At 31.5% G+C, this 15,658-nt stretch overlaps 1 protein-coding gene across 3 annotated transcripts in view; it reads left to right on the top strand.

Moving 5' to 3' along the window:
• LOC114329801 (H(+)/Cl(-) exchange transporter 5) overlaps window positions 1–6,102 on the top strand; it is a 100,447-nt gene extending 94,345 nt beyond the window's left edge. For all 3 annotated transcript variants that reach the window (XM_050662455.1, XM_050662456.1, XM_050662454.1), the window contains one exon: window positions 4,838–6,102. In XM_050662455.1, the coding sequence (XP_050518412.1) occupies window positions 4,838–4,928 (91 nt within the window). In that variant the 3' untranslated portion in view covers window positions 4,929–6,102. The remainder of the gene's footprint in view (window positions 1–4,837) is intronic.
• The last annotated feature ends 9,556 nt before the right edge of the window (window positions 6,103–15,658 follow it).

Genomic DNA, 15,658 nt, shown 5'->3' with positions numbered 1-15,658 from the left:
TGGACACATAAGTTTTCATCTAAATCATTGCTATAAATGTTGGTAAGTTGATGATAATGTTGGTGAGTGAGCTTCAATTTCATTGAGAGTTAAGTTTTCCAATTTTCCCAAATGATGTAAAAATCCAAAATTGGAATGAATGGATTCATATGCAGAAAGTCTATGACTTAAAGAGGTAATTAAGTAACTGAAATTTTGGGTTCTAAACTTCTCTGATGTTCTCATATCTTTTCCCATTTGGGAAAAATAATTTTTTTGGAATTTCCCATTTTTCACCTTTTACTTCAAAATGTCTCCGAAAATACTGGAGATACAAAAAAAATGATAGAGAACTAAATTGTAGATTTTTTAATAACTAAAATTCCCTTGTGCATAGATTTTCATCACAGTGAACAGTTAGCGAGATATAGCTGTTTAAAACCTCTATTTACGAGCAAACACCCCCTTATTCGAGCCCTTTAAACCCGCCCTAATTAAAAACTAAGGGATCTTAGGGAATTTAGTTTACAAAGTCTTATAACTCTTCAAAAATCCTACAAAGTCATTCTTGAATAAACTTTTTATCGCCAAAAATGAAGGAGCTATGTTTATAAAACGAATTTTTTTTTCGAAAAATTCGGATAGTCCGCTTATGGATATTTTTCAATGTATGTATAATACCACAGAACCGGTTCGTATACTGGAAGATGACTAAAAATCTATTTGTATTTGTATTTGCACATATTTGTAAATTCGTATTTTTATGTAAATAAATGTTTTTGTAATTCTTTAATTCTACTTTTTTCAGGGTTGAAATATTATGATATTATATCCTAAAGTATAAAACAATCATTATTTAACCAATTTTACGCATATTAAAGTTTACAATGTTTTTATATAATTTTTGACAATAAGGGGTAGTTTACAACCCTAAAAATAATCAACGCCCTTAAGCATGATATAGAATATGAAGTACAGGGTGAGATGATCCTAATCCCAAATTTTTATGTAAATCGATGCAAGCCGAAATTATTATTTTACGATAATTAAATTTTTTATATATAGCTCCAACAAGGGTGGTTTTAAGGGTTGAAATATTATGATTGTATATCTTAAAGCATAAAACAATCATTATGTAGCTAATAAGAACCAAATGTTGACAATATTAAAGTTTAAAATGTTATTTTATATTTTTTTACAATTAGGGGTAGTTTTTACCCTTAAAAAACCAAAAGCGTACAACGGCTCTATATAGAAAATGAACTAGAGGGTGAAATGAGCCTAATCCCAAATTTTTGTACAAATCGATGCTGGACGAAAAAATTGCGAGGTTTTGCCATTTTTTCAGCTTCATTTCCTCCACTAATGTCCTCCCTGGCTTGTGTAAAAATGACTAGGTCATCTGGAAATTTAGTGAATGTGATATATTCTCTCATACCTACTGGTATGGCCACTGTTCCGCATTTTTCTCCATATACGTAATTTTTTTAAATACGCCAACTTTATGCCCCTGTCCAAAATAAACTAATGGTCGTATCGGGCTAAAATTTGAAATTAGTACGTTCTTTAAAGGTAAAATATTGCAAAACCTCTAAATTTTAAAGAACCGCTTGGATTGACATGAAATTTGGCATACACATAGCTAACAAGTCAAAGAAAAAAAGTGATATTGTGCCGATGTGTGCTTTTGCCCTAGGGGTGACTTTCACCCCCTTCTGGGGGTGAAAAATATATGTTCGAAATATGTCCGGAAATCGATAAAATTACTAATTCTAAGCAACTTTTGTTCTATAAAGTTTTTTCACCAAGTTAATTCTTTTCGAGTTATTTGCGAGTGAATATGTTAATTTTTTTTCAAAATAACCACGTTTTCAGACGGTTTTTCGCAAATAACTCAAAAAGTAAGTACCTATTTGGTAGAAAAAAATTCTAATCAAAAATATAGCACGTAAAAAAGTGAAAAACATGGTGTATATATTAGGTCACTATACCTAGTAGAAGCAGAGTTATAGCTAATGAAAAATAGGTTTATATTCGTCAAATTCCAAATCGAATATTTTAACGTGCCATAACCAAAAAACGAAGCACTTTTTTGGGTAAAACTCATTTTAACTTTTTTAAAGTGTTTAAAAAGTGCTTATTTTTGTTTTTTTAGAAAAACTTTTAGCATCAAAAGTAAACAAGTTACGCTCAAAATAAAGTTGGTCCCTTTTTTTGGTAAAAAATCGTGAAAATCACCCCCTAATTAGCATTTTAAATGAACTTAATTGTTACCACTTCAAGTTTTTTACTCGCGTTGTATTGGTCATATTATGATCTGTTTCATAAGTTTCATCGATTTAAAGTTCTTATTTTTGAAAGAGCTGTAGTTAAAAGGGCTTGAACGAGTCACTTATCACGAGTGTATGCAAATTTAGAAACACCGAACCTTAACCAATTTTTGTCTTACAGAAAAACAAAAAAATACAAAATATTCAGAAAAGTAAAGCCGACTTTTTTTATTGTTTAAGATTTTTGGTATCTCTAACAATTTTTAAGATATTTTTAAAAAAAGCATTTTTCAAAATTAGAATTTTTAAAAATTTTACTTTAAAACTAAATTTTTTCAAAAATAAGCACTTTGAATCGATGAAACTTACAGATCATATAAACACAACATAAATAACATAAGTAAAGTAACTTTTGAAGCGGTAACGATTAATTTCATTTAAGTTGCTAATTGGGGGGTGATCTTCCTGATTTTTTTGCCAAAACAAAAGGTACCAAATTTATTTTGAGCGTAACTTGGTTACATTTGATGCTAGAAATTTTTTTTATCAAAACAGAAATAAAGCTTTTTTTAAACACTTTAAAAAAGTTGTAATGTGTTTTCCCCAAGAATGCTTCATTATTTGGATGTTTCACATTGAATTATTCTATTTGGAATTTTTCGAATATGAACCTATTTTTCATGAGCTATAACTCTGCTTTTGCTAGGTGTAGAGACCTAATATATACACCTTTTTTTTTTCACTTTTTTAAAGGCTATAGTTTTGGTAAGAATATTTTTTTCGACAAAATGGCTACGTTTTGAGTTCATTTGCGAAAAACTGTCTAAAAACGTGGTTATTTTGTTGAAAAATGAACATATTCACTTGCAAATAACTCGAAAAGTATTGATTTGGTAAAAAACTCTATAGAACAAAAGTTGCTTAAAATTAGTCAGTTTATCCATTTCGGGACTTATCTTGGATATATATTTTTCACACCCGAGATGGGGTGAAACTCACCCCTAGGGCAAAAGCACACATCGGCACCATATCACTTTTTTTTTGACTTGTTAGCTATGCGTATGCCAAATTTCATGTCAATCCAAGCGGTTCTTTAAAATTTACAGCAAAAACCGTGAAAGGATGTACTAAATGTTAGTCAAAAAAAGGCTAAAAAAGTTCTAAACTTTCTAGAACTAACGTTTTTTGTGAGATCTGAATGCTCCAATCCGTAACGGAAGTTACTTATTAGACCACCAAATTTTTTTTCCAAAAGTGTTTTTTGTTTTAGTTACTTTACTAAATTTACAATCAAGATGCAGTAGAAATAAACAAACCAAGACACGTTAAATGCCGCAAGGAGCACTCCTGAATCATAATTTACAATGTATATACCATAGACTTAAATAATGATAGACGGAGTGTCATTCAGAGCGAAGTGACGACACTATCTTTTTTTATTTGGCTCAGTGCTGTTTCACTCTTACGCATAGTAAAGCCGCGACAGTAGTTCTCCTCTTCCGTGCCTATACTCACACTTAATGTCATCTTAGTTTCTCGATACAATGTGCTAGAAAGAGATACCGCAAACCAGTCGAAGAGATCTTGTTAGGAAGCGCTTAGGTTAGGCTCACTCTATGTTAATATATACCTCTATGCTTTACTTGCAAAACTGCCAATGATAGCACTCGAGACAGTAGCAAATATCTTAAAACGCGTATATTTATTAAGATGAATTAGCTGGGAGCTGGGATACACTGCGAAAACTTTATACTGCATTATTGGCAGAAAATCACAGCTAACTAAACAACATACTTTTGTAATCAAGTATATTCAAATGGGAAATAAGCCACAATTTTACCTAAAAATGATTTTATTAACGTTTCGACGCCCAAGTCGGGTGTCGTTGTCAAAATACAAAATAATATTAAATAAACAAAAATGTTGTTGCTTAGTAAAAAATTCTTCTAATAATTTATTTAATCTGACTCATTTATATCGGCAATTCAGACACGTATTATACATTTTAAAGTAGACGACTTTAAAAATGATATTGCCAATATTGATGAGTTGCGTTCCTGGGACGACTTTACTAAAAGATAGTTCATTCGATTACATGAAATCAATCCCAACTCAAGAATAGCCGCCACAAAAAATCATAGCATGTGATCTGTCTTTAAAAAGACAACCAAATGCAACGGTGGTACTGAAATTCTCGCGTTAGAGATTCCATAGTAAATCACGAGGGAAAACCAGGAAAAACCTCGTGATACTATCCCGACATCGCAAGTATTTGGGTTTACATTTAAAATAAAATAAACATTTTTGTTTATTTAATATTATTTTGTATTTTGACAACGACACCCGACTTGGGCGTCGAAACGTTAATAAAATCATTTTTAGGTAAAATTGTGGCTTATTTCCCATTTGAATATACTTGCTTATAAAAATGCCACAAGAAAATAGCTTCAGAACAACATTAACATACTTTTGTTAGAATTCATTTATATTTTTACACTTTTGGCAACAAAGTGTTCGATTAATTCAACTAGATTACGCATTGAAAATCGTTTAGCTTTTTTATTGAAGTATTTTTATCTTTTTTTCAGGCGCTTACTAGGAGTAATAACCAAAAAAGATGTCCTCAGGCACATCAAACAGATGGACAACGAGGATCCTAACTCAGTCCTTTTTAATTAATTTTTAAATTAATATCCCTTTGTATACAATCATTTTCATTCAGTATATACGTTTATTTAAGAGAGTAATCATTTATCTTTATCCCATTTTTATTGCAATAATTATGTATTATATTCATGTAATTATTTAACGTTGTTTATAACGTTAGTTGTCTTCCTTAGTCACGTTCATGTGTTTATTTTGACGCAATTAATTTTGTTTGTTCAGCGAATTCTCAAAGTATTTTCTTCTGCTCCGATTTTAGCTAATTTTTTCTTGTGGTTTGCCCGAGAAGTACAGGTAAGTGGGTTGGACAAAGTGGCCTTTCGTTAATTATATATTGGGAATGAAAAGAGAATGAAAATTTTCAAGATACAATATTTAAAACTAGATCATGGAAGAAAAAGGAAACTTCAATAAATGTATCTTTCTTCCAGTTTCTGAAACCGTCCGAGCTACACCGTGTAGTGTGCCGATAGACTAACGTAGAATAACCACAGGCTGTTCCTGTGGAAAATACTGGATGTTATAAAGATGTCCATATCTTTAAAGCACTAAAGAATTGAGCTCACAACATATCTGGGCACTATTGAAGCATTGATGAACGAAAGTATGGAGCTTGCGACAAGATTGAAGCTTTTTATAGCGTTTAGTAATTGCCCTAGTAATATGGTGCCCAACGTGGGGCTCATGTTTCTGTGGCTAGTACTGGATGCTATAAAAAGGTCCACATCTTGCGCCCTATAAGGTTTAGTAGAAGCTCAAATTAATGACGCAATGTAGCAATTGGAATTCTAGGAGCTCAGGTACGTTGCAGGAATTTCAAATTTAATAATATGTACTGTCCTTAGCAGGAATAGTATAAAATAGCTTTACAGACGGCTCTAAAAGTAAAAAAGAATGTGGTATAAACAAAAGCTAACTTAAAAAATCAGTATTCTATTATATTATTGTATTATATTAATGAACAATACAGAAAGTCTTCTTATATTTTTTTGGATATACCTTACATTGGCGTATTAATTAATATTAAATTCATTTGATTTTGGGCTAAAAATTGCTTTGAAAAATACTTTGAGAATTTATTGAAATTAAAAACTTGCAAATATGTATATTTATGTAAGTATGTGGTTTTTAAATAATGCTCAGAATAATATATTATATGTAATAAAGTACATTTTTATAAATATTTAAACGGTTGTTTTTGTTGAAATCCTCCAGTTCCTTTCCAGATATCGGAAGTCAGTCAATTAATGATGATAATGATAAAAGCATGGGAGAAAAGGCTACATAAAGAGATACATAATCTGATAAAAACATGAGAAAAAGAAAGAATGCCAAGATAGTGACTCATTGACTCATGACATACACAAAAAAGGTGGCAAAATGAGACGTGAAACCTATAGACGCATGACGTTAGAAGTGGTTTACAAAATCTTGACACAAATCAAAAGAAAAATGATAAATTAATATACGGAAAAGATATTAGACGAATATCAGGCTGGATTTAGAAACAATAGGTCGACGACCGACCAATTATTAGCGCTAAAAGAAATCCAGACTAACTATTACGAACATAAAACAGCAGTATATGTCCTTCGACTTTAAGCTGGCCTACGATAGAATAAAGAGACAACAGATCTAGGAACTATTGAAAGAGATGGATATCACGTAATATCATCAAGATGGTACAAATGACTATGGATAACACAAACGAAATATGCAGGAAATAATCTTTAATAATGTCCATCAATGTCATAGCCATCAATAGCATTCTCAGGTGATAGAACACTATCAACGACAAGTAAGTAAGAAATAAAAATATGAATGAACAATATAATAAAAAGAGGGAAAAATTTTACTTATAATAAATAAAGGAAATAGAAAATACATGATAATGGAAGAAACTTAAAGAAAACTAAGATAATTTTACATTGGTGATGCATGGTGCATGTTGAAAAGTTTCAATTTATTTACCCGGGTGCAACATTAGGCAAAAAGGAACATGAGGAAGGAAAGGTAAAGGCAAAAATTCAAAAGGAAACAAAAAGTATGGAGCGTTGGCATCATTAATGAAATCCAAATATGTATGTCTAAAAAAACAAAAATTAATGTTGATTTCCTTGTGGCATTTTTATAATTAACTATTTAGATGGGAAATAAGCCACAACTAAATTGAAAAAAAAATTATTAACGTTTCGACGCCCAAATCGGGTGTAGTTGTCAAAATACAAAATACTACTAAATTAAACAAAACTGCTGTTAAATAATTGATGGATTCGACCGTTACTTGATGGAAGTTCATTTTATCTCACAATAAAACACTGAAAACTTCCACAAAATTTATTATTTACAACTATGTGACTACAGCTGTTTCGGCAGAGTGCCTTTCTCAAGTGATATAATTTACAATGTGTTTGCCTTTTTAAGTCTCTAACTGAAGAGGTTGAGGAGTGGGGAGAGTATTATGAACCCACAACCTCCTAAATTATACTCTTTTATTAAACTACACAAACCTGACCACCCAATAAGGCCTGTAGTTTCTTTTTATACAGCTCCGTCATATAAACTTTCAAAAAAACTGTCAGATATTATTACAGAATACACTAAATTTTGAGCTAAATTCACCGTAAAAAATACACTAGAACTAGTTAATAAAATACAACATTTTCAATTGCCCAACAACTCCAGACTAATTTCATTTGACGTAAAAAATCTTTTTCCTAGTGTTCCTCCTACAGAAACTTTTGTTTTAGTTAAAAATCTTTTAGACCATAATAGTACAAATCCGATCATTGCATCTGAAATTTTACACCTCCTTGAAATTTGCATAAATCAAGACTATTTTGAATTCAATAATCAAATATACACAAACAACAGTGCAGGACTTATTATGGGTAATCCTCTAAGCCCATTACTATCAGATATATTTATGAACCAACTTGAAACAACAATTTCTAAACATCCCATATTTAAACAGTTCTTATATTGGTGGAGATACGTGGATGATATACTAGTATGCTTTACAGGAACTAACTTGACCAATTTCTATCATACATTAATTCACTTCATAGTAATATTGAGTTTACAATAGAAACAGAACAGAATAATTCCATAAACTTTCTAGATGTAACGATTACCAGACTACACAACAAACATGAGTTCTCCGTATATCATAAACCTACCCATACTGACACAAATATACACAATTCATCATCCCATCCTACACAACACAAATTAGCAGCCTATCATAGCATGATACATAGACTGACAGAAATTCCCATGACAAAAAATAACTTCGAGATAGAACTAAACATCATTAAACAAATAGCAGTTAACAACGGCTATAACGAACAAACAGTTAACAAAATTTTAAATCAAAAACTCCATAAGAAAGCCCTGAAATTAGTGTATCCACCACCACAGAAAGAACCCAGTACCTTCTGCTCTCTCACATATACTGGCAAGATAACAACCAAAATAGCCACATACATAAAAAAGAAAGGAATAATACCAGCTTTCAGAACTAACAACAACTTAAGCAAATATATTAAGAACAATAAAAGCCGAGAGGGAAAGCAACTACAGAGTGGTGTGTACAAACTAACTTGTGGTGACTGTCCGAAAACGTACATCGGTCAAATTGGCAGAACTTTTGACAAACGGATAGCAGAACACAAAAGGGCTTTCAACAATAGAAAAACAGACACTTCTACATACGCACTTCACCTTCTAGATCATAATCATTCTTTCAATGAAGAGTTTCAAATTCTGCATATCCAAAATAAAGGCCTTAAGCTATCTTTTTTAGAATCTATGGAAATTAATAAACTGAAAAATACAGATATAATTCTGAATGACTAACTCGAGACAAACAGCTCCCCACTCCTCAACCTCTTCAGTTAGAGACTTGAAAAGGCAAACACATTGTAAATTATATCACTTGAGAAAGGCACTCTGCCGAAACAGCTGTAGTCACATAGTTGTAAATAATAAATTTTGTGGAAGTATAGAAAACAAAAGTTTTCAGTGTTTTATTGTGAGAAAAACTGCTGTTGCTTAGTAAAACATTTTTCTAATAATTTATTTAATCTGACTCATTTATATCGGCAATTCAGACATATATTATACATTTTAAAGTAGAAGACTTTAAAATGATATTGCCAATATTTATGAGTTGCGTTCCTGGGACGACTTTACTGAAAGATAGTTCAATATATTACATGAAATCAACCCCCTCAAGAATTCCCGCCACAAAAAAATCATAGCATGGGATCTGTCTTTAAAAAGACAACCAAATGCAACGATGACAGTAAAATTCTCGCGCTAGAGATTCGTCCCAGGAACGCAACTCATAAATATTGGCAATATCATTTTAAAGTCTTCTACTTTAAAATGTATAATATATGCCTGAATTGCCGATATAAATGAGTCAGATTAAATAAATTATTAGAAAAATTTTTTACTAAGCAACAACATTTTTGTTTAATTTAGTAGTATTTTGTATTTTGACAACGACACCCGATTTGGGAGTCGAAACGTTAATAAAATTATTTTTTTTAATTTAATAGGGAACTTGCATAACATTTTAAATTCGAAAAAAATGTTATAAATCACATCAGAACATAATTTAAAACATGTATCAAAGATAAAAAAAATTTTTTTGTCTTTCGTTTGGCCGCTAAAGACGATTAAAAATTCAAATTACACCAGTCAGCCCAAAACGCGTCGTGACGTCATCCGGTTATATGTTTACATTTTGCACCAACAAAGTAAACAAAATTGTATATAATTTTAAATTAGACAATATAAACGTCCGTAGAAAATACAGTTATGTGACGTCACAAGTGTTTTTGATCGTTTGAACTATTCATAGACAACTTGTACTTTTACGAAATGGTTTAATTTTCCATAGTAAACCTTCTTTCATTTCCTTCAAAAACTGTATCAAACTCCAATCTCAACAAACTGGTATATACATATTATTACAATGACATGCGATAAATGTCATTAGAATATAAATATTTTTCTCTTATTCCGCGACGATGAGCTGGCCAAATACCTAAGTAGGTGGAGGCCAATAAACTAAAGAAGGAGAAGAAGAATATACCTAAATATAACCATAATCATAACTATATAATAAAACTATGTGACGTCACTGGTCGTTTGAACTATTTTATACCACAGAAGACTTTAAATTTGTATTTCTAAGTTATTACGAGTTTTTAAATCGTGAAATTTTGGAAATCTCATTTTTAAACAAAACTGAACATTATTATGTAATAAAAAAAGCAAGTTCCCTATTGTAGCTTATTTCCCATCTAAATAGTTAATTAAACAAAAATTAGAATCTACAAAACAGTTACACATACCTACAGCTACATAATATGCATTCGAAACAAGGGCACTTAAAAAATAATAGACCTTTTAGAAAGATGGGAGAGAAAATAAAAAGAGCAATATATGGAGGTGTGAAAATGGATGGTCACTGGTGAAGAAGGAATAAAAAAGAACTATTAGGTACTACTATTAGGTAAACTATTGGGTTACTTATTAGTATTATAGTCAGAACTATAACAAAATAAAAATAACGGCTGTAATCAAAACGATATTTTGGGCACATTAAAAGAATGGGCAAGGAAAGAATACCGAAAATGGTACTACCACGAAATCCAGTCAAAAAAAAAGAAGGAAAGGTAGACGAAGGAAGATATGGAAGGACGGGGCAGTATAAGAAAGACTTTTTTGACGTTTTGGCAAGGAAAGAATACCAAAAATGGTACTACTACGAAATCCAGTCAAAAAAAAGAAGGAAAGGTAGACGAAGAATGATATGGAAGGACGGGGCAGTATAAGAAAGACTTTTTTGACGTTTTAGTCATTCATTTGTCTGTTTTGCTTCCGTCAACGTTTAATTAGGGGCTACCAGATAATTAAAATATCTTGATTAATTGCCCAATAACGAGAATGATTGTTGGCGAATATGCAAGGTTATTTGACTTTCCGCCATATATATTTATTACTAATGGGAACTGTTTTTTCTTCTTTTGTGTGAAAAATTAATCCACATGTTGGTGTTATTTATATGGTTCGGAAACTAAAAAAGTACACTATCTATAATTTTTATTAAATGAGTAGATTAGCGTCATACAAATTCAAAAACATAATAGTTTCTCACACTAACTGCGCTAGTTTTTTAGTATACGTTTCTATAATTTTTATATCACGCAATATATTCTAATATACATACTTAATAATGTAGGCATTGTACTCCAAAAACATAAAAATTTAACAAACAACATAAAAATTATCTCTGTGCTTTTTTTGTTTTTTTTTCTTCAGTTTTTGGAGCTTACTAATTATATTAATTTACTATGTTTGAATTTGAATGTTTTTTGCTTCAAATTCGAAGAGGCTGAATCCAATGGTACCAATTTAAAGTTTTGGAATTCAATTTAAAAATTTTAGGCACATAAAATCTTCTCTGTTGTTAACTCTGATATGGTATAGTAGTTCCATTTTATCTTTACCCATGTGGCACGATTCATTTTCAAAAAAATTATAAATCAAAACAGAAAGTGAAACGTACGCCGACGTGTGTAGTATATAGTATACAGTACACAAAATGCATATACACATCGACGTTCGTTTCAATTTATGTTTTGACTTAATTTGATTGAAAATGAATCGTGACCAATGACATGTCAACACCGATGGAATGGGCAAGAAGTGAATTTAATGACGCCAGGATGAGATAGCGCTAGTCAGGGAAGGGGGGAAGATAATGGCCAGCTTTCGTAAACAAAAAATTTATAGTGGTAGTCAGCGTTGCCAGCTTGGGGTATTTTTCCATAATTTTGATATGACAATTATGAGATATTTTAAGGGGTCATGATAAATTAAATTTGCGTATATACGTAGAACTGTATAATTATACTCTCATATAATCGAAGACGATAGGACCTATGAATTATTTCCAGGGCCCTCTGTTGTAAGTAGTATAATTTTGGTTTACTGTTCTCTACATTTTTGACTACTAATTTATTAAAATGCGGCAAAAATTTAAATTTAAGGAGTTTGAGCTTCAATTTGAGGGAATTTCAGTTTCTAAGTGGGGGATTTATAAAATCACATCTGGCAACTCTGGTCATTATGATAATATCCAACCAATGAAGAAGTCAAATTTTCCCTGACAAGCTCTGTCTCTCTCTAGGACCTCTCACTTATATGTTGACCGCAATCTCGCTTCACTGTTTGAATAGGATGGGGCCATTCCATCCGTGTTGACAGTTCATTGATCGTGACGCATGGGAAAAGTTAGAGTGAAAGAACTATATCTATTATTCCAATACATCGTCGTGAACAGTCCTGAAAAATAAAATAAAATGTGAAGTTATATCTAAAAAACAAATACCATTTTAATCTAGCTTTAACTAGCCTTTCAAATGTTTTTATTTGTAATCAACGAAAACTTTTTGTTTATAAATTCGCAAAAGTGTGTGCGTTATTGCGTTGCCGCTCCTGAACTATCTAGAGGCCACCAAGCGATGTATTCCTATGTAGTTTTGTCTTCTGAATCCAAATCTGATGCATTTCGCTATCTCTAACCTTCTTCGAGATATCCGACCTCAAAGTCGTCATTGTGACGTCACAAGCCTCCTTTAAATTGTCATTTTCTTCGGACATAGAAACCATAGAGGTATATATTGACATAGAGAGAGTGTCATTCAAAGCGAAGTGACGACACCATCTTTTTTCTTTCGATTAGTTCTGTTTCACTCTTACGCATATTAAGCTGCAACAGTTGTCCTCCTCTTCCGTGCCTATGCTCACACCTTAATGTCATCTTAGTTTCTCGGTACAATGTGCTAGAAAGAGATAGCGCAAGCCAGTCGAAGAGATCTTGTCGTCAGGACGCGCGGAGTGAAGGCTCACTCTATGTTAATATATACCTCTATGATCGAAACGTCAACTCTACTTTGTTTTCGTTTGACGCAACTAAACGTCAACATAAAATTGAAATGACAGATAAACAAATTTTATTTATTTATGTTAATGTAATGTTAAATTACAGTTCACTATTTTCAAGGAAAACTGTTTATTTTGTAAAACTTCACTTCTAGGTAGATGGTATATAAATTTATTAAAATTTTTATCTAAAATGATCCAAATTGGATTGAAGTGGGTACATCTATAGTACAAAAAACACACAAACGTTTTCGGACCGATCAGTCCATCATCAGGTAGAAACTTTAGATCCAAATTAGTTGGAACTAGCTACATAATTAGGTCAAAAGACCTTCATATTACAATAATTAGGCCATTTCGGCTACAACAATGTCGACAATAAGTCGATGTTTAAAGAATTTAAAAATGTAGTGGTACTAGTGTGGTCTTCATCTTGGCTTCAAACTGAATTACTATTATTTGACTGAACTATTATATTTTATATGTTTATTTTGTATTTATTTATTTTTATTAGATATCAAATCTATATTATACGGGGTATGTCAAAAAATATGAAGTTCGATCAAGATTAAAGTATCTTTATTTTTCACAATATTGAAAAGTGTTATTATAAAAAGTTGTTTGGAGTTAAAAACTATGTTGTAATATGCAATTACTGGTACATCCTTCTAACGATAAAAAAAATATTTGAAAATTTTTCTCAAATTACGGATACCAATATCATTTTCATTCATAACTCTTTTATTATTAATTTTAGGAAGAAAAGTTATTCTTCATAAAAAGATCTGTATGGTCTAAAATCTAAGATGCAATCATCATATATCAAATTTTATCAATTTTATTCGAGGTATGTCAAAAAATATGAATTTAGCTCGAGAGTAGAGTACCTTTATAGTTCACAATATTTAAATTAGGATATAATTGCATATCATAACATAGCAATTAATACTAAACAACTTTTCATAATAGAAATTTTCCATATTATGAATTTAAATACGTAAATAAACAAAGTTTTCGTTATGATAATGCTCGCATTTTCAGCTTGTTGAAGTTATACTTCTTTAGGCGCGATTGGGAGTGACTTTTTATTATTCTGCACGCATGCGCGAACAGACAGTATGTTGTTAGTTGCTAAATCATTCAAGTTATGTATGCATTAGCGCAAATAAGGTTTGAAAAGAATGTTAGTGTTTTTAGCAAATATATTTATTATAATTTTTGTGTCTTTGGATTTGTCTTCCTCGGGAGTAAGATAATAAGTATTAAACATTTTTATAATTTTATACTTCTCTTGATCTGATGGGTTTGTAATTACGTCTGAGAAGTGGTGTACACAAAGCCCTGATGGGTTATTGATAGAGCATTCGACTACAGATCGCGGAGGTCCCGGGTTCAAATCCGGACACGGATGATTCTTTCTTTTTTTTAAGGGAAAATGAAAATGTAGTATGTCAAAGTGTGTAAATAATTTTATTTCCTTAGCTGAGCGCTTTCGACATAAACGTCATCATCGGAGCTAATGGTCAAATACTAAAAAAGTACCGCTACATAGAGGTGTAAACAAGTGCATCTTAGGAATGTACATTTGATTTTTAAATTTTGAATGCTAACTTAGTCCTCCGTACAACAGCAAACAGCAAAAAAACAGAAAGAAACGGCCACATACACGTTGCACAAAAACATATAAACTTTTTTCATGGTCCGGGTGTCGATATCACCCGTCCATCCTTGGCCTAGTAACAACAACTGACTGACAGCTGTTACTAGGCCAAGGATGGACGGGTGATATCGACACCCGGACCATGAAAAAAGTTTATATGTTTTTGTGCAACGTGTATGTGGCCGTTTCTTTCTGTTTTTTTGCTGTTGTACGGAGGACTAAGTTAGCATTCAAAATTTAAAAATCAAATGTACATTCCTAAGATGCACTTGTTTACACCTCTATGTAGCGGTACTTTTTTAGTATTTGACCATTAGCTCCGATGATGACGTTTATGTCGAAAGCGCTCAGCTAAGGAAATAAAATTATTTACACATTTTGACATACTACATTTTCATTTTCCCTTATTCATTCAAGTGTGTACAAACTTATCAGTCTTTCAACTATTTCTTTTTTTTTTCGTATTGTTTTAATTAATAATTAAATAAAATACAAATACACTGCTTTAAGTATATTTATTTCGTTGAAATCATATCGCCGGTCGGGAGTAGGAATGCCGTAACTGCAAATTTTGTCAATTCCTTTTATTCCGTAATTAACTTACTTAACTAAAATACTGTATACAGATGATACAAAAGCGACAGAACTGTAACTATTTGCTGAGCCACCACCGGGTAGTTGCGTCTTTATTGAAATACGCACCATTTTAGGCCTTGTTTCAGATGAAGAATGATGCAACTGTAAATAGGGTTGAAAATGTGGGGACTAAATTAAGATAATGCAATTCGGACCAATAGGGATGAAAATAAGAGCCATCGCTGTAAGAATAAACGGCATAATAGATATTTAAAAATAGTTTTTTTGCACAGAAAATTTTTTAGATCAAGAATGAAGTAACTGTAGATAGTGTTGAAAATGGGGGGATTAAATTGAGATAATGAAATTCGAACCAATGGAGATGAAACTAAAAGCCATCATTGTAACAATTAACGCCATACCGATGCTCCGGACGGTTACTGTTTATTTAATCACTATTTTAAATATTTAAAAATTTTTAGATGAAGTATGACACAACTGTAAAAAGGGTTGAAATGGGGGGATTGAATTACGATAAAGAAATTCG

This window comes from Diabrotica virgifera, chromosome 9 (genome assembly GCF_917563875.1).
Source record: "Diabrotica virgifera virgifera chromosome 9, PGI_DIABVI_V3a".
Lineage (NCBI taxonomy): Eukaryota > Metazoa > Arthropoda > Insecta > Coleoptera > Chrysomelidae > Diabrotica > Diabrotica virgifera.
Note: the sequence above shows the minus strand (reverse complement) of the source record. Positions and strands in the feature narration are given on the sequence as shown.